Below are 19,868 nucleotides of genomic sequence, written 5' to 3'. Positions count from 1 at the left end.
ATCTGGTTGTATCTTAGTTATCATCTATTGTTCAAAACAAAATGAAGCATCAACAATTCACAGAAGTCTTCAGTACATTAGCCTAACAATACCAGTGAACCCATTTCTGATGTGGGGTAGGGCTGTTACCTATTGTGTCGCATAGCCAGCCAACAGAATGATTTACATCAATCGGTAACGTCACTATCTGTGTCTTGTCAGTACCATCAGAGTTAATCTATTTCCATTTATGAAAGAATGAAGGCATTATCTAAACTCAAATTCAGGCTAAAAAGGTCCAACATAAATTTTTCCCAGAGATAAGACGACCGAGTTTGTAAAGGCCCTGTCCACACTCTCAAGGAAGGATCAAATCCACATCCAAGATGTGATCTAAATTACAAAATGAACCACGTGAAAAGACCTACTTGCAATACTTTAAATATATTAAAATGTGGCTCCATCTTGCAGTGTAGACAGAACCTAATTTTGGTTTTAACTATGTCCCTGAGATATACCAAAGCCTTGGATATATCCAAATCTATCAGGCTTATGCACAACTGGCAACCCTACAAAATGGAACCACGTTTCAGTTTATGCTTAGTTTTGTAGCACAGGCAGGACCTAAATGGAAATTCCATACTTGACTGTCTTATTTAGCTAGTTTGTATTTAGCTTATGTAGCTAGATGCCTAGTTTCTGTTTCGCTGCACTAAAGTTTGCCTGACAGTTAAAAATGACATACTTATACAGAGAATAGCATCACAGCAACTTAATTTAGGTAAGTGTCTGCAGAGAGGTGGGGCAGAAGAGAGTAAAAACTCAAACTGTTGCTGTTTCCAACTGACTCCGGCTATATACTTTTCCATTAGACTTCAATATGTGAATAACCATCATGCTGAGAAAGTGTAATAAAATATCATCTGTAAAAGATGTGTGCAAAAGTTTGAGAAAATATTTTCATTTTTCATCAGATACTACCCTGTTCTTGCATACAACTAGTGCTTAGAAAACTAAGCAAGCCTAAAACACACCTGGCCAACAGCACAAAGCTGTAACAAAGCAAAAAATTCCTTTCTAACTTCAGCTAGGAATCAGTTTATGCCCTTAAGCAGGAGGATGAGTATCTCTTGTAATATTTAAATACAGTGATGGTGCAAATGATAGTTCTATTAATATATTTTAAATCCTTTTTGCTTCAGTACCCACAAGAAAAGAATATTTGTACTAAGTCCAAAGAAAAAAACAACAAAAATCATTTGAAAGGTTGCATTTGCTAAATAAGGTGCTTACCAATCGTATCATGTATAAAATGCCAAGTACTTGACAAGAAGGTAATAAATAGTTAAGGACATCATAAATCTTACATTGCCCATATGATTGAGCATAAAGAAATGCATACTTAATCACAACATGGCAAGTTTAGTTCTGACCCATGAACTGGATTTTTTAATATATTCTAGGCAACTCAGATAGTGACACCTACAGTTAAGGTTGCCTGACACTTTCCATTAGAAAGATTTTATTTTCAGTGGTTTATAACCTCACAAAAACTAATGGTGAAGGCTAAAATTTTCCATGCTAGGTGTCTGCTTCAAACTGACAATGTTATAAAAGTTTGAGCTAAAACAATTTAGCTGTCTCAGAGAACAAGATTAAGGAAAAAATACATTTTACCCACGTTAAAAAAAAATTAACAGCAACATACATTGGAGCAGGGATTTGAAATTTGGCAAGGGTGGTTGAGGGGGGGATTGCTCAGGTGTCAGAATTACCATCCCTGTAAACATTCCCCCAATTTTGGCAAGTAAGATCCCTCTGGAAAAAAATTGCAGTTTGCTCAGTTAAGACTTAGCATTTGACAGCTAAATTCTCTGAAGACTGTTTGCAAGAGCATGCTCCAACCTCAAGTAGTTCCCACATATCAACATGACTACATATGCTATCCCACAGCGCAACTGAGCATGCTCCCAACGCAGGAATTCAGGGGCTGAGCAGGACTTTCGCCACAATTGTAACTAGCAGGGGCCAATATGGCACCAGACACTGGAACAAAGAGAGAGCTTCTCTCCTGTGCTCTCAGTGGTCCCCATGCTGGCACGATGGAAGCTTGGAAAAGATCTATGTAGCCTCACTCAAATGCAGAGGCGTGAAGAACACAGAAGGAAGACATGCAGGAGAAAGGAACGTAGGGGGTAACCACCATATGTAACCTCTCCTTGAGAGAGTGTTTTGAGATGATGTAACAGAATACCCAGTTTCATTGCAAATGGAAAAGGCAGCAACAGAAGAGGAAGAAAACAGGCACCATTCTGTTCACCATTTGTTTTTTAAAATATTCTTGACCTACTTTTCAACAGCACTGAAAACCTAGCAGTTTCCACTGACTGCAGTAGGACCCATGCAATGTAGTTGTAGCCATATCAGTCCCAAGATATTAGAGAAACAAGTTAAGTGAGGTAATATCTTTAATTGGACCAACTTCTATTAGTGAGAGAGACAAGCTTTCAAGGGACACAGAGCTCTTTAGGTCAGCTCTTCAGTAGTTAGCACATATTCTAAGGGACCATTCAAACCTCTGACTGCAGAGAGTATGTGCTAACTACTTACGCTAAACAATCAGTTCCCTACTGCCATTAGCTATAACCTTCAGAGTACGTTTCCCAGACCTGAAGAAGAGCTGTGTGGCTGGAAAGCTTGTCTCTCACCAACAGAAGTTGGTCCAATTAAAGATGTTTAACTCACCCACCTTGACTCTCTAATATCCTGAGACCAACATCGCTACAACTACATTGCATACAGTAAAATGAAAAGTCAGTTACTTACACAACTCTAGCCAAACTGCGGGATTGCACTAATTTAACTAAATAGATTTTTCTACCAGTTCAGTTAAATCAGTACAGGAATCCCCAGAGTACCTTTCCCAGACCTGAAGAAGAGCTCTGTGTGGCTCAAGAGCTTGTCTCTCTCACCAACAGAAGCTGGTCCAATTAAAGATATCACTTCACCCACCTTGTCTCTAAAATAAAACCCGTCATACATTCAACAATTCTGAAAGTCGAGCCATGTATGCATAACTATTTTTGTGCTGAACTCTCTTCACTATATAAAGTTTATTATATATTATGCCCTGAAGGATCACCTGACCATCTATCAACAATGCTTCCTCAGGGGCAGAGGAACTGAAAAGCATTACGCAATTCTGAAGACTTCTGAAAGCTATAGTAAAGGAGTAATTTCCATTAACTTGAGGCCTCTGGTCATTCGACAATTTTGGCAAGACATGAGAACTAATCTGTCTATAAAACCGGGATGAAAGCAAGCAAGCTAAAGCAAAAGCCAATAGGTAAACACTTCAGCTAACCTTTTAAAACTGAATTTTGAGAAATCCTCTTGGTGGTGCTTGAATTCACTGACAATTGCCCATAATGTGATAAATACCAGAAGTATGATTGAAACTCATGTATTCTGGGATTTCTCCAGTGAACTAGGTAGTACTCAGAGGAAGACAACTCTTTAAAGAGGTGAAGCTTTTTGAGACAAAAGCTCAATACAGTCTGGTCAGTGGGGACATTCAAAACCAACATGGCATTTAGTCAGCACACATGAAATGCTTTTTTTTTTTTTTGGAAAGTAGGACATTAAAATTCATGAACTCACAAATGAAGATAATGAATACTACAGAAGAGTGGTATGGTGAAGACTTACATTACAATCACCTCGCTCATGGGAACACTGTCTTGTTTTGTACTGGAACACTTTGGTGGTCCTTGATCCTCACTATCCGAAGACACATCAATAAATTGTATCCCTCTTAGATTCTTGAAAGACGATAAATTCTTTTTCCTCTCTGCTTCTGGGGTTTCTGGGACACTGGAGTCTTCTGTACAAGCCATTTGGAGGATGGAGGAAAAGAATATAAATTCAAAATGTTTCATTGCAACTAAAGCCTCACCACAAAAGTTAGGATCTTTCATTAAAAAACATTGACTATTCAAATAAAGATCACACATTATGTGTTCACGAGTCCCCAGAATCCATGGGTTTCCATCAGCAGACTTCTCATTTAAGTTCTCTAGTTGACCAAATTCCTGTGTTTGAATACCCAATAGCTTTCAACACAAAAGCCATTCAAAAACATGAATATGGCTATTAAAGTGAACAACTGCTGGGTTACAAGCCAAATGTGTATAACCCACCTTGTGACACCTGTGACTTCACGGTTAGGCTGACCAATTACTTGACCAACTTGGTCTTGGATTTGCTGAGGCATACAGCAGACTTAAATTTCCACAATGACTCCGAATCAAACTCAAGATCTCTGGGCCACCCCAGACGTCATGTAACTATTCCAAGTGGCTTTTCACTCTACTCAAAAGTGCCCAGACTACCTTAATTCTTGGGTTAGAAATTCCCTTTGATTTCAAAAGGAGCATGTGTAGAGAAATGCAGCTCTGAGCTCTGTTTTCCAGCTAAACAAATGGCTCCCTACATCTCCTTTCCTTCTAAAATCTTTAGTGGCATAAATCCAAGATGGGGTCAGAGAGAGTAGATCTCCACTCAAGCCAAGCTTTCCCCATGCCTCCAGTCAGTCCTTTTTACTCCTTCACTTGAGCGGATGATGGAAGTGGTGATTGGAGCACCACAGAATAGTATGTTTGAGATTTAAGGTATATTTGGTGAGGGTGGGTTCACTTACACTACAAGCACATCTGTAGTTTAGGCCGTGTCTACACCCGAGAGCTTACAGTGTTGGATCACATTAAAGAAGTTCTGTATCTATGATTAAAATCACAAACTAGTTTGATTCCCCACAGTTTAAATTCCAGGGTATTACTAATTAAGAGGTCTCTTGGTTTTTGGTACTGTTTCTCTCCCTCTATGTGTGAAACTTGCAAGCTGCTAATTGTGTTAGTACATTCTAAGACAGAGTCTGTTCTCAAAGCAATTCTCTGTAACAACAACTACTCACACAGAGAGAGACTCAAAGCAATACTCTAACAACAGAAACAGCACCCAGAGACTCCCCGCCCTTTCGCTGTATTCATCTCACTTTGTTAACAACTGTGATTAGAAGAGAGAGAGAGCATGTATGTGGATGGATGCTTGGTGTGGATAATAACTGAACAAAGAGGGAGGTGTCAGCCTAAGAATCCAGTGTCCATCCGCCGAAGAAGGCGTCAAGTGGAAATAACCAGAGGACCCCCCAGAGGGCAGACTGGAATCCACCCAACAGCCTCAAGAATGGGAGAACCAAAGAACAAGATAACATCTTGCAGCACGGAGCCGTCAGGAACGTGCCATCTGCTGACTGATTCAGCAACAGCATGAGGAAGCAGTTCCCATAGACTGGCATAGGAAGAAATTCCGATAAAAATGGACTCTAGGAAGTGAGAACTTTGGGGTCTGATTCCGCAAACCAACTTCCAGGAGCGTCAGATGAGCATCTGACAAGGCCCTGCTCCCTCTTCATGTCCAGGCCACCTAGCCAGTGGCTTGGCATAAGCAACTCTGGTAACTATGATAACAACCTTGCAGAACTTGTGTGTGTGTATGAATAAATACGAAATTGAATGGAATGTTATAGCTATAACTGCTTACTATGATTCTTTCTGTATTCACAGTAAATGTGGCATTTTGCCTTTTCCCTTTCATAATATCCTGCTGGTTTTTATTTTATTGGTATAACAGCAGCACAGCTGTACCGATGTAGCAGTGCCAACATAAGACTGCTCATGTAGCTGCTCTATGCCAATGGGAGGAAGCTCTCCTGTCTACATAATAAAACCATCTCAATGAGCGGCGGTAGCTCTGTCAGCAGGAGAAGCTCTCCCACCAAAATAGCACTGTACACACTACCACTTATGCCAGTGAAAATTATGTCACTCAATGGGCTGTTTTTTCACACCCCTGAATGACCTAAGTTTTGCCGACATAAAAAATAGCGTAGACATGGCCGTAGAGGTCATTTCACGATGCTGTTTGTTCTCTTTCAGATAGCTATAGTCAGGTAGATATTGCTCAGGCAGCTCCCATGCCAGTATATCCTACTCAGGTTATAGTCCACACTGCTAAAGCCCAGCAACCCAAGCCAGCTGATAGGGGCCAGCCCCGGGCATTTTATAGCAGCATAGACCTGCCCTTACATTACACACCAAAACGGGCACTTGGAATAGGTGGGAATTTCCACGTATTCATTTTTCAGTTGGGTTAGAGAATACAGTTTCAAGCGGTTTTCCAGAGAATACATAGGAATTACACCTCTACCCTGATACAACATGAAATTTGGATATAACGCGGTAAAACATTTTCCCTCCTCCCCCCTAAGCTTGCGTAAGCCTGGGAGGGATGGGGGAGAAGCGGAGTGGCGGCATGCTCAGGCAGAGTGGAGGTGAACTGGGGAGCGGCATGGGGAGGGCCGCAGCAAGTAACCGGGAAGGGGGGGGGTGTGTGCCAGGCAGAGGAATGGCTTCCCGCCCCAGATCACCTCCGCTCTGCCTCCTCCCCCGAGCGCACCGCTGCTCCGCTTCTCCCCCCTTCCTCTCTCCCTCCAAGGCTTGCCGCGAATCAGCTGTTTGGCGCGGCAAGCCTTGGAGGGAGAGAGGAAGGGGGGAGAAACAGAGCAGCGGCAGTGCGTTCAGAGGAGGAGGCGGAGGCGAGCTGGGGCAGGGACCTGCCGGTGCGTGCTCTGCACCCACCAATTTTTCTCAGTGGGTGCTCCAGCCCCGGTCAGGGGACAGGGATCGGGGGGGGGGGGGGGGTTGGACGGATCGGGGGTTCTGAGCAATCGGTCAGGGGGGTGGGGCCAGGCTGTTTGAGGAGGCACAGCCTTCCCTACCTGGCCCTCCATAGCAAGTTCGATATAACATGGTTTCACCTGTAATGCGGTAAGATTTTTTGGCTCCCAAGGACTGCGTTATATTGGGGCAGAGGTGTATGTGGCACTCAAGAACTCTGATCTGAGGTAGAAGCCCCATGTCTTACTCACATATTCTCAAACTTTTTTTTTTTTTTTTCAAATGAGCAGAACTAGAAAAAACTGCTCAAGCAACTAGAATAAATTCAGACAGAAGCTGTATGATTTCCTTCAAGATGAGAAAAATTACAGACCCTGGAGGCATGCAAGACTGAAGGAAGCGGGAGAAAGCATGCATTGGAGACTATGACAGCTGCAGAAGGAGTCTGTTGTCAGAAAGCAACCGTGCAGGAAATAAATATAAAATAACCTGCAAGGTACTGTAGCAGTATTTGACAGAAACTCAGATAAACTAAATATATGACCTCAAGCAATTTACTGACACTGTGGAAACTTCTAAAAAACAGTATGAATTTTAAGACTGGAGGGGGAAAAACTGCCCATTAAATTGTAAAATGTATTGCTGACATATAACAGGGCTTTGTACAACAAGGCAGAGTCACTACAAAAATCAAGTAAAAACTTGAACTTGGATCCTGGCAGGGTTGAACAAGTGGACCTTCAATATTCTAGGGGAAAACTAAATCATCAGCCATTAATAAAATGTAACTTTTGCATGGGCCAAGGTCTAACAGTAATTGAAAGGCCTCAGGATTTAAGATAACATTGGAATATGTGAATACAAAAGGAAAAAAAAAAAAGGTTTGTATCATTCCTGGCATTTGTCCATTGAGATGAAAAAAGGAAGAAAGCTCCTCTTGTGGAGGATGACCTTGTGCATAGCTAAAAGATGAGGCAACAATCCACTCTTCTCACTAAATTAAAAGTAAAAATAGAGAACATGTTTATTTTCTGGAATTCTGCTTCAGCAGAGAAACTCTTGTTTTATCAAACTGATAAAATTCCCTGGAACGTTTAGACTTGTAGCAAAACTTAGAGCGGGTCTACACTACACCTTAAGTCAATATAGCGTACATCGCTCGGGGTGGGAAAAAGCTCTCCCCACACCCCATCCTCGAGAGACAAGTTTCGCGACGCCCATATTGGCACTGTGTCAGCAAGAGGCCCTCTCCCACCAACATAGCCTCCACTTCTCACCGAGGTGGAATAATCATGCCAGTGGGAGAGAGCTCTCCCGTTGGCATAGCAAGTCTTCACCAGATGCACTACAGTAGTGCAGCTGCGCCAATGTAGTGCTGAAGGATAGACTTGCCCTTTGATTTACTGCCCGAAGTTTGATCTCTATCAAACTATCATTTTGTGATATACTTGTTTCCTCCAGTGACAATTTTTTCTACATGCGACTGTTCACTCTACAGGAACTGTTACGTGCCAATCTTATGACGCTTCATCTGATATAAAAAGTATCATTAAACAGAAAAGCTTTGGAAATTCAGTCTAGTTAGTGTCGATTCAAAATGGCGCACACACATGCAGGAACCTGTGCTTTCCAGCCTTCTGCTGTCAAGTAGGAGACTGCAGAATCCCAACTACACTGTGAAATTTGACTGCAAAATATAAGCTTTCATTTTAAAAAAGTTTTTAGACAGCATGACAGCAATATGGTACCCAAATGGGAAACACAACAGTGGCTTCATGAATCTGCAAGCAGCTGGTAACAGCAGCAGAGATATCAACCTTGCTCTGAGACTTTTAGGGAGGTTTATGAAAAAAGCTAGGGAGGTTGCCTGGAACTCTCTCTTTCACCCCTCCCTTGAAAAAACCAGGACCGCTCCCCCTTCTTCCCCATTCGTTAGCCAAAGGGAGGGGGACACACCTGGGCCACCAAGCCACCCCTGTTGTGCTCCCCACCTGCACCTCAAACAGGAAGAAGGGGAGGACAGGCCCTAGGAAAGCTGCCTTCCTATGCCACCTAGGTCTTTTAATTACCTTCACCAGTCCCAGACCTGGACCTCCTGCCAGGGATGATTTTCATTCTCTTCTCCCTCCTCTCTCACTTTCCTTTCTCCCCTTCGGCGCTGCCTTCTCCTGCCCTGCAGACTGTGCAGTGAGGGTCTGATAGGAGACAGGCCGCAGCAACTGTCAGTGGGGGCTTGGGATGTTGTATTCTCTGGCCCCAGGCTGCACATTGCACTCCAACTGCCCTGTGTGGCTCCCGCTACATAGTCCAGTGTGGGTTTTTTTACTTTATATACAACGAAATTGCATATGAATTAACATGTGCTTACAAAATTAGTAGGCTTAAGCCTGAATTAGTAATTTCATAATTACATGTTAAAAAATCAGGAGGATTTCTGAAAATTGGGGAGGGTTGGCATCTCTGCTGTTGCTCAAATTAGGGTTAACTCTCATTTTAATGACAGAAGTTTATACAGGCTGAACCTCTCTAGTCCAGCACCCTCTGATCTGGCAACATCTGCGGTCCAGCATGATTTTATTTTATGTTTTTTATGCTTTATCTACTTATTTCCTTGTGCCAATATAGTAAAACTGTGTAACAACAATACCACTTGGTTATGAAGAGAGCCAGTAAGCCTTGGCTAGGCAGCGTTGCAAGCGTTGTTCTGTTAAATCGCCTTGGCGATATAAAAATAAAAGGAGACCCACTCGCTACAATACTGACCTCCCATGGTTTGGCAAATTCTCTGGTCGGCACCAGTCAGGTCCCGAGGGTGCCGGACTAGAAAGGTTCAACCTTCATGTCAATATTCTTATCTTTCACTGCTGATGATTTTAGCAGAACAATACAGCTATATGCCTATCTGCCATTAAGGGAGGCAGCTGCAGATGCTAGGAGAGCAGGGAAATGTCTGGTTGTTGTCAAGGGTTGACATGATGATAGACTAGTTCAAGTCCCCCAAAAGAATTTCTAGCTAGCTGTCTATTCACAAGGGGTCAAGGAGTAGGACGCATCCTCGTCCTAATGCAAGAAGTTTCAACTGATTCCTAGTGAACACCACCCCATCTGCCCATACATGCAAAAACTCAGCTGACAAAAACCAATCCCCTCTTCCTTCCTTCTACACCGCAGTCAATATGCATTGTCAACACAAAATCCTACAACACTAAAAGAACAAATTACGAAGGCAGCATAAAATTGAAAAGCATTCCAAACTTGAGATCTGTATTGGGTTTAGTATCAGCATCAACACAAGAAATATTACTTCTATAGCTCCACAGATATGCATGACACTTCATAAAGTAGAGACAGGCTCCCTACTGTATTCCCGAGGGCGATCTGTGCAAAAAAAATTACAAATTTTGCACGGAGTATTATAAAATTCTGCAAATCGTATTTGTCAATAAGTAAAGATGGCAGCTCCAGCATGGCAGTGGGGAGCACAGAACACCAGCTGAACAGAGGCTGGAGATCACCCTGCAGGCCACCCCTCTGGCACATGAACTCGGTGGTGAGGCTGCACCCAACCCTGACACAGTGCAAGGATATGGCCTACCCCAAACACATCCCAGGGCCCTGTCCCTCTGTACCAGACACACAAGGTGTGGGCTGGCAGGCTCAGCCTGGCAGAAGTCAAGAGGGCTCTGGGTGCAGGGGGTTGAGGCTCAGCAGGGGGCTCCAGATGCAAGGGGGAGGAGAGTTGTTGAGGCTCAGCGGGGGGCTGGGCAGATAGGGGGGGCAGTTCCCTGTAAAGTGACCCTCCTCCCCCTGCAGCTGAGGAGCTATGAGAGCTGGAAGCAGGGGGAGGCACAGCATCCTGCAGCCATGGAAGGTATCTGGGGGTGGCTTTGTCCCAGCCCCGTACACACCTTGAGGAGGAAGAGCAAGTCCTCCCCAGTCCTCAGCCCAACCGGGATTACCAGCTGAGCCCAGCGCAGGATAGGAGCCAGCGGCTAGAGCGTCTCCAGCAAACACAACACCTCCCTACGCCGTGATTTACTTCCCTGCTGGCTAGTCTGGGTGCCCAAAATGACGCGCCTGCACGGCTGGGGAGGGCTGTGTGACCGCGCTTGTGGCTTCCCTCTGCTTCCCCATCAGAAAGACATTTTTCTGCAGGGAAGCAAAAAAATATATTTATGTATCTGTTGGGGACATGAATTCTGCACATGCACAGTGGCGCAGAATTCCCTCAGGAGTAGAGTTTACAGTCTAAATTTAGAAAAGTAACATGAAAACACAAATGGGACTAGGAAGAGGGGATCGCCAAGGACAAAGACATTATGATTGTTTAGAAGCTTGGAGCTTTGAGGATTATTGTTTTTAAAATGTTAATGACTAAAATTACAAGCCTCTTGGTGGTGATGAGTTTTGATAATGGACTTACAGCACAGTTCCTTTTTAAGAAAAGCATCAGGGAGACCACATTTGTATCACTCCTTTCTAGCTTAAAGTGTGCTTACTTTCCAAATAAAAAGATACTTTTCTAGTGCAAGACCTGGAAACTCAACCTAGGATGTGAAAATATTTTTTTTCCCCGTTATGCCCCAGAATAATGACATCTATTTATCCTGTGCACGCCGCCAAGCTTTCAAATTTCGTTTCAAGTCAAGGTGGTGGGAAAAGACTGGAAAGAAGAGGGAACTAGGGATGGAATTAAAATACACTTGCACAAATAAGGCACACATTGCTCAATTCATTTGTGGAAAAGAATATTTTTCAACTGACATAACCCAGGCATAAAAGAAACTAGACAATTGGGTCACTTACAAAGGATACTGTCAAGATTGAAAAATAATTGTTTTAAATAAGATACAATATTGTATGTAATGCAATATCTTAATCTCTGGGGAAAAAACCTACCCTAAAAACAAACACAATTTATTTTTAAACCATTAGTGGACTTTAGAAAGCCTAGACATCACCAATCTAGGGTACTAGCTCTCAGTGCATGCATTACTGCAGCCAATGCCTATGCACTAATACATCCCCCAAAACTCCTTCTGCCACACTGAATGTCTGCTCGTATCTGTGAGTACACAATCTGTTGTACTTTACACAGTTGGTTTCTATACCTTAAATACCCCCTATACAAAAGTCTACAGAGGGGAGCAAGTGAAAATGCAACTTACGCCATGTGCAGAACGGCTATCCACAACATTACTTAAAGTCACACTAGTCCTGTATTTGATAATAGGGCTGTCGATTAATCACAGTTAACTCACACGATTAACTAAAAAAAAATTAATCACGATTTTAAAAAAGTAATTGTGATTAATCGCTGTTTTAATTGCACTGCTGAAAAGTAGAATACCAACTGAAATGTAATGAATATTTTTCTACATTTTCAAACATTGATTTCAGTTACAACATAGAATACCAAATGTACAGTGCTATTATTTTTATTACAAATATTTGCACTGTAATTATAAATGAAATCGTATTTTTCAATTCACCTCATAGAAGTACTGTAGTGCAATCTCTTTATCCTGAAAGTACAACTTACAAATGTAGATTTGTGTGTGTGTGTTATATAACTGCATTCAAAAACAAAACAGTGTAAAACTTTATAGCCTACAACTCCACTCAATCCTATTTCTTGTTCAGCCAACACCAACAGAAATAAGTTTGTTTATACTTATGGGAGATAATGCTGCCCGCTTATTTACACTGTCACCTCCAAGTGAAAACAAGCTTTCATATGGCACTTTTGTGGCAGGCATTGCAAGGTATTTAGGTGCCAGATATGCTGAGCATCCGTATGTCCTTCATCCTTCGGCTACCATTCCAAAGGACATGCTTCCATGCTGATGACATTTGTTTAAAAAATGGGTTAATTAAATTTGTGATTGAACTCTTTGGAAGAGAATTATACATCTCCTGCTCTGTTTTACCCACATTCTGCCATATATTTTAAGTTATAGCAGTCTCGGATGATGACCCAGCACATGTTGTTTGTTTTAAGAACACTTTCACTGCAGATCTGACAAAACGCAAAAGGTACAAATGCGAGATTTCTAAAGATAACTACAAACACTAGATCCAAAGGTTTAAGAATCTGACGTGCCTTCCAAAATCTGACATGGACGAGGTGTGGAGCATGCTTCCAGAAGCCTTAAAAGAGCAACACTCCAATACGGAAATTAAAGAACCCAAACCACCAAAAAAAGAAAAGTCAACCTTCTGCTGGTGGCATCTTGACTCAGATGTTGAAAATGAACATGTGCTGGTCCGCACTGCTGTAGATTGTTATCGAGCAGAACCTGTCATCAGCATGGATGCAAGTCCTCTGGAATGGTGGCTGAAGCATGGCATATGAATCTTTGGCACATCTGGCATGAAAATAGCTTGCGACGCCAAGTACAACGCCATGCTAACACCTGTTTGCACTTTCAGGTGACATTGTAAACAAGAAGCGGACAGCATTATCGCCTGAAAATGTAAACAAACTTGCTTGTCTGAGTGTAGGAAGTAGGAGCGAGTGGACTTGCAGGTGCTAAAATTTTACATTGAATTAAAAAAATAAAAGGTTTTTTTGTACATAGTGCTACATTTGTAAGTTCAAATTTCATAATAAAGAGATTGCACTACAGTACTTGTAATGGGGGAATTGAAAATTACTATTTCTTTTGGGGGATTTTTTGTTTTTTTTTTTTTACAGTGCAAATACTTGTAATCAAAAACAAACAAAGTTTGCACTGTAAACTTTGTATTCGGTGTTTTAATTGAAAACAACATATTTGAAAATGGAGAAAACATCCAAAAATATTTAAAAATAAATAGTATTCTATTATTGTTTAACAACGCAATTACTTTCTTTAATTGCTTGACAGCCCTATTTGATAATTAATATATGAACATACAAACACAGGAGAAGCACAAAACAGCTGCATGGCTCAGTTCCCTCCTTTGAATTCAACATCTACATGAAGCTACTGGGAATGCTAGTGAGACAGAACAGGCTGAAGTGGCAGTAGCAAACACCTAACACTAAATCTCCGTGTCAAACTTTGCATATTGAGAAATCTGCAATATATTGCAAAAAATATCTGGATTAAGAGCAGCTGGCTAAAGCTCAACACAGATGAGCCTAAAGTTATGCTGGTAGGAAGAGACATGCATTTTGAAGTATTTCCCTCGTTTGTAACAACTCCATCCATCAAAGGCATGAGTCCTTGGATTGTTACAATGGTCTGCTGCTGCTCAGACACAACACTGTACTTGCTTACCCAAATGAAGCTGGTTACATAAACACCCACATTTCACCTGCATCTGGCCAGAAGACTGCACCCGTTTGACTCTCATCTGTCCAGAGAGATCCATGCTTTTGTAACAACTGGCTTAACTATTGCCATTCTCTATACCTATGAATGAAGCCTAATGCCGCGAGAAAGAGCCAACTAGTTGAGAAACCAACAGCCCGCCTACTCACCAACATAGGTCACCGGGAACACGTATTCTTATACACCACACTTGGCATTGGCTATACATTCTACAGAGAACAAATCAAGATTGCTGTCCTGAGTTTCAAAGCCCTGCATTAGTGTAGCGACTGCACATGCACACACCGTCCATATGCTAATCCAAGATTAGCATGAAGCCTGGAGGGAGGGAAACTGTTGTGTATGCACAGTAGCTTTCAAATTATTTCTCCCTTAAACAGACATGGTTTAGGGTCCAGAGTCTACTTGAAAATTAATTAATTGAAAATAAGTTAAGAAGTTTTGGATACCTCATCTGCCCTTAAATCCCATGCCACTTTCTGTGTTTTCAATAATACATGTCCTTTCTCTCTTCTCTATATGATTGCGACACAAAAGCCCTACAACCAGTAAAAACAGACTGATTCAAGTGGAAATACTGACTCAGGCTAACATACAAAGAAAAAAAACACACTTTTTCCTTTAATCTTTCCCTTTAAATATAAGATGACTGTTAACATTAGACAGTACAACCGTTTCAGAAGTAGATGTGATTATTAAACTGACTGATTTTTTTAATTAACAACTATTATGATAGCTCAATAGACTTCACTGATTAATCTGAAGACTTGATCCAAATAGAAATGAAGTTGGCAACCCGATCAGATAAACTATTCTCTGGGCCACCGCTCAAAGCTTACATTCTTACCACCCCCTACAGCACACGGAATCCCTAGTCATGGATCATGTACAAACACAGAACAAAAAGACAATCCAGCCCCACAGAATTTACCATCTGAGGCCAGGTCTCCACTCCCAAATTACTTTCAGTATAACTACATCACTCAGGGATTTGCACAATCCACACCTGTGAACAATGTAGTTATGCTGACCTAAGTGCCAGCATAGGCAGTGCTATGTGGATGGGAAAGCTTCTCCCACTGACATAGTTACCACCTGTCCCGGAGGTAGATTAACTACACCGACGGGCAAGAGCTCTCCCATCGGTACAGAGTGTTTTCATTAAAGCGCTACTGTGCCGAAGAGCGTTTTAAGTGCAGACCTGCCCCAAGCCTAAGATAACAGATAGACTAACAGACTGATAGGGAGTACAAGGATACAATGAGACAATATTGGTCAGCACATTAGGCAGTGTGCTAGGCCAGCAGCCTAGCAGTTAAAGTTTTTTTTTGTAGGAATCATGGCAATGGAGGATACTGAAGGAAGGTAATAGAATAATTTTCTAGATGCCTACAGAGAACTCCTCCCAAATCGGAAGTGCAGCATGGGAAAAATCACAAACGTGGTTGTTTGAAAAGGTAAGGAATGGGCAATGAAGGCTGACATCATTGATTCACGAGGGGGAGGAGTCAACTTTAACAGCGAACGAACGAGAGAGGGTAAGTAGAATGGAGATAGGTTATAAAGGGCTTTGAGAGTGAAGACAAGTGGCTTATGTTTTGATGCAACAGATAACAGGGAAGCAACAGAGGGATGCAAAGAGAGGAGTGACGTGTCAAATCAATGGACTAGGAAAAATATTTTGCAGCAGTATTCTGAATAGATATAAGCAAGACAATAGTCAAGGCCAGCGAAAAGGATTCTGTCGTATTCAAGATACGAGGTAAGTGCTTGGATAAGAATTTTAGCTGTTGTGTATGGATAGGCACAGCAGTATTATAGCAATGTTATAAAGAAATACTAGGCAAGATTTAGACCTAGCCTGGATGTGAGGACCTGGAAAGAAATCCTAATCAAAGACAACACCCAAGTTAGAAGCCCGAGCAACAGGTAAGCTTGGTGTGATCATCCACAAAGAAGGAAACGGGAAGGACTCAGAAGCGGGGGGGGGGGGGGGGGGGGGGGGGGGGGGGGGGGGGAGTTTAAGAGCTCCAAAGAAGTCTGAAGGAGTGACTGAAACAGAGGAAAGAGAACCAAGAGAGACACAACCCTAGAAGCCAAAGGAGGACAAGATTTCAAGAAAAATAAGAGCATGGTAGACTGTTAAAGGCAGCTGACAGATAAAGGAGATTAAGGATGGAGTATTAGTTCTGAGCTTTGGTTAGGAAGATGTCATTCGACACTTTGACAAGAGTGGTTGTAGTGAAATGCAAGGTGTAGAAGCCAGATTGAAAAGGGTCTAGGATGGAAACTGAAGAGAGGAATTCCAGACAGCAGCTGTAAATACCATATTAAATTAGCTTAGAAATTAAAAGAAAAAGGGAAATGGGGCAGCAGTTGCTGGTGCAAGTGGGGTAAAGGGTGGGTTTTAAGATGACAAGGCTACAAAATGCTTATGTAGTAAGGTGAAAAGCCTTAGAAGAGTGAGAGTTTATGGAAAAGAGTAAGAGAGAATGAGAGTTGGCACAAGGGAAGGTGCATCACTGTGGCAAGTGGAGGGGTTAGAGGAGGTGAGCAGAATAGAAACTTCTGTATCAGTAATAGCAGAGATGGAGGAAAGAGTTGTAAGAAAAAGAGGAACTCACACCATATTTTGTCCATTTTCTCATCCAAGAAATCAGTGAGATCCTGTGTGGAAAAGTGAATGCAGGAGGACAGAACTGTTTGAGGAGTGAATTAAAGGTGATAAAAAGGCAGCTGGGATTCAATTACATTGGAGAAGTACAGCTGTTTAACTAGGAAGCTGACAGAAGTGAAGAAAGAGAGAACAGATATGTACTGGAGGAAATTACCCTCAGCATAAGATTTCTGCAAGGGCAGGAAGCTGGTACTGGCGGGAGCCAAAGCTGGAAGTAGGCAACGCAGAGCATTTGATGGAAGAGGAGTGTCAAACATGGAGAGAGAATCAACCATATCAAAGGAACAAGGGAAGAGAGGACTAAAAGCACAGGAAAAGTCATCAACGTTGATGCACTGACATCATGGAAAGGCTGCATGCCAAGTTGCATGGGGGTGCTGATGGATGATGTTGAAAAAGACTATGTGATGGGCAGAGGGTGGTAACTGAACAGCAGAGAGATTAAGGGTTTGTACAGCACACATCACTGTAGTATTAAAGGTACTCCATAGATAAGTTAGATCTGCATAGTGATGTATATAGGGGATATCACATCCTCTGGTTTTTGGAGGTTCAAGGATACTTTCCTTGAGTGGTAGATAGGAGGGAGAGAGAGAGAGAGAGTGTGTGTGTGTACAATGTTAAATATAAAAATGCTTTCAGTTACAATGGAAATGTTTATACAAAAGGAAGGGCAACATGTTTTAAAAATTGTCAGGCTTCGGGTTAGCCTTAGTCAATGAAACACTTTATTACTGGTTCTCAGCAAGCTCCAAGCCTGACCTTTTAAATCCTGATTCAGCCCTCTATTCACTTTTATAGAAGAAAATGTTATGGCAGAGTCTGATGCTTTGAAGGCAGTTATCATGGAATAGTGGTATTTGGAAAGGGGGAGTTCTGAAGAAAAGCTGTAAGGGGGCAGATGCTTTACTCTTATAAAAACATTATCAACGTGTTTGTGCGAGACACAAATCTAACACATGACTCACCAGTTTTCTCGGTCACATCTGATGTTGGAGTATCTGGCCTGCTGCTGTCATCTGTAACCTCATCATCACCACCGCCACCAGCAGCAGCAGCAACACTGTCTGCTGCAGCAGAAGGAGCAGCTGCTAGCTCAGCTATGGGAAGAGAAGGAGGTGGATTTTCCTGTTCCACTTTTTTAGACTTCTTCTCAAAGCGAAAGCGGTCCAGATTAAACAGACTCATAATCTCAGCCTATAGCTCCTGCTGCTGTCTGCAAGAGAGGAGACAGGATTAATTCTGCAGTCTCTGTGGGAGAAAGGAGGGAAGACAATCACCCATGGCTTACTCAAAACCAAAAGGCATGAAGACAACAAACGAACAGACACAGAAACTGCTACAGAAGAAAAAAACCGACGGGTTGTTCGCCCTGCCCTCCACCCAGCATGGCCCGGGACAGGCCTTGGCCCGGAGACAAGGAGAAAACAAGCCCATGTGGAGGGGGCAATGTAATATATTACACAAGGAAAGGCGAAGCGGGAGTCCAGTCCATCCCCTCCCGACCCCCAATCCGCTCCCCGAGAGGCCAGGAGAGGTCCCCATCCAACGCCCCCAGCCCGCACCTGTCTCACCCGGGCAGAGCCACCTGGCTGACAAAGACAAAAAGGAGGCGGGCGAGGAGGGACCGATGATGCAGGCGGGGAAGGGGAGGGGGATGAAGCGGAAACTGGAAGCGGCTCAGCCCGCCGAGGCCCGGATAACCCTGCCCCGGCGAACGCGGGTGCAGAGGCACCAGCAGCGCCCCCGCCGCGGCCTCTCCAGGTACCCACCAGGGCGGGGGCGGGGGGGGGGGGGGCAGCGGCGGCAGAGGAGCCTTTTCGGAGGCAGAGCGCGGCGGTGGCGTCAGAGGGCGGCGACAGCGGCGCGCTGCTTCATGACGACTTCACCGCTTCCCAGCAGCCCCTTCGCCTGCCGGCCTCTGGAGCGCGCGCGCGCGCGCCACAGCGCACCACCCACCCCGCCCCTTCAAGGGCGGGCCTCCGCCGGCCTCCCGGGGACCGTGTCCAGCCCGCAGCGCGGCCCCGGCGCTGCTCCTGGGTGGCGGCGGGAGGGGAGTGAGCTTCCCCCGCAGAGCGGCGCCGGCGCCAGCCCCTGGGGCAGGAAAAACTAACCCCTCCCCCCGGCAACCCGCCGTGCGGGAGCCCTGCGCTGCTCCCCCTCCAGCCAAAGCCCGCGTCGTGCGAGCAGCAGCGCGGGCCGCGGAGCGCTGGCTGCAGGTGGCAGCGTACGGATCAGGGGTTAACGGAAGAGCAAGGGCTTGGCTGAGGTCCTGCCTCATCCCCCGGGTGCTTGGGCCACGGAGAATTGCCCGACCCGTTCCTCGGGCCCTCACCCCTGCTCGCTCTGCCAGGGGCCCACTTACCCCCTCCTCTCCCACCTACTCAACTGGTGAACTTCCAACCCCCGCTCCCTGCCTCAGGCACGGCCCAAGCTCTGCCGGCCGCACGTGAGCAACGTGACAACCGCGTGTCCCTGTGCCCCGCGGGGCTGCGGAGACGCTCACCGCGGCTTGCCAGCTTCCTCTGGGCACCAAACCCAGCCGCCTCGCCTCGCCCCGCCCCTTCCCCCCACGCCCTGCCTTCTCCCTCCCTCCCTCCTTCCCTGGCTGGCTCTCCCCCGCCCTCGTTCCCTTGCACCGGGCTCGGGCAGGGGCCTGGGGGGGCTCTAAAGGGGGGTGCAGGCTCCAGGGTACAGGAGGGGGCTTCAGGCTGGGGGTGGGGCCAAGGGATTTGGAATGTGGGAGGGGGCTGCGGGTTGAGGCAGGGGGGGTGTGGTGCAGAAGAGGGTGAGGGCCCTGGGGTGGGGCCACAGATGAGGGGTTCAGGGAGTGGGAGGCAGGAGTTGGGGCAGGGGGGTGAGGACACAAATGAGGGGTTCAGGGAGTGGGAGGCAGGAGTTGGGGCAGGGGGGTGAGGCACTGGGGTGGGGCCACAGATGAGGGGTTCAGAGAGTGGGAGGCAGGAGCTGGGGCAGGGGGATGAGGGCCCTGGGCTGGGGGTACAGGCTCTGCTCTGCAAAAGGGAGCTCTGGAGGGGGTCATGGTTGTGGTGCAGGAGGGGACATGGGCTCTGAGCTAGGGCCAGGGATGTCAGGGGTGGGGGTTCAGGGCTGGGGCAAGGAGTTCCCAGCCAATGGAAGTGTGAAGCCAGTGCC

At 44.7% G+C, this 19,868-nt stretch overlaps 1 protein-coding gene across 6 annotated transcripts in view; it reads right to left on the bottom strand.

Annotated features, from left to right (window-relative positions):
- SMARCAD1 (SNF2 related chromatin remodeling ATPase with DExD box 1) overlaps window positions 1-19,284 on the bottom strand; it is a 78,599-nt gene extending 59,315 nt beyond the window's left edge. Inside the window, exons 1-3 of one of the 6 annotated variants that reach the window (XM_073340708.1) lie at window positions 19,219-19,284; window positions 17,681-17,928; window positions 3,688-3,862 (exon numbers count right to left, since the gene is read on the bottom strand). In XM_073340708.1, coding sequence (XP_073196809.1) covers window positions 3,688-3,862; window positions 17,681-17,900 — 395 coding nt within the window. In that variant the 5' untranslated portion in view covers window positions 17,901-17,928; window positions 19,219-19,284. The other 5 variants (XM_073340713.1, XM_073340712.1, XM_073340711.1 and 2 more) reach the window with 5 other exon arrangements.
- Window positions 19,285-19,868: the final 584 nt, after the last annotated feature.

The sequence above is a fragment of the Lepidochelys kempii genome, chromosome 4 (assembly GCF_965140265.1).
Source record: "Lepidochelys kempii isolate rLepKem1 chromosome 4, rLepKem1.hap2, whole genome shotgun sequence".
Lineage (NCBI taxonomy): Eukaryota > Metazoa > Chordata > Testudines > Cheloniidae > Lepidochelys > Lepidochelys kempii.
Note: the sequence above shows the minus strand (reverse complement) of the source record. Positions and strands in the feature narration are given on the sequence as shown.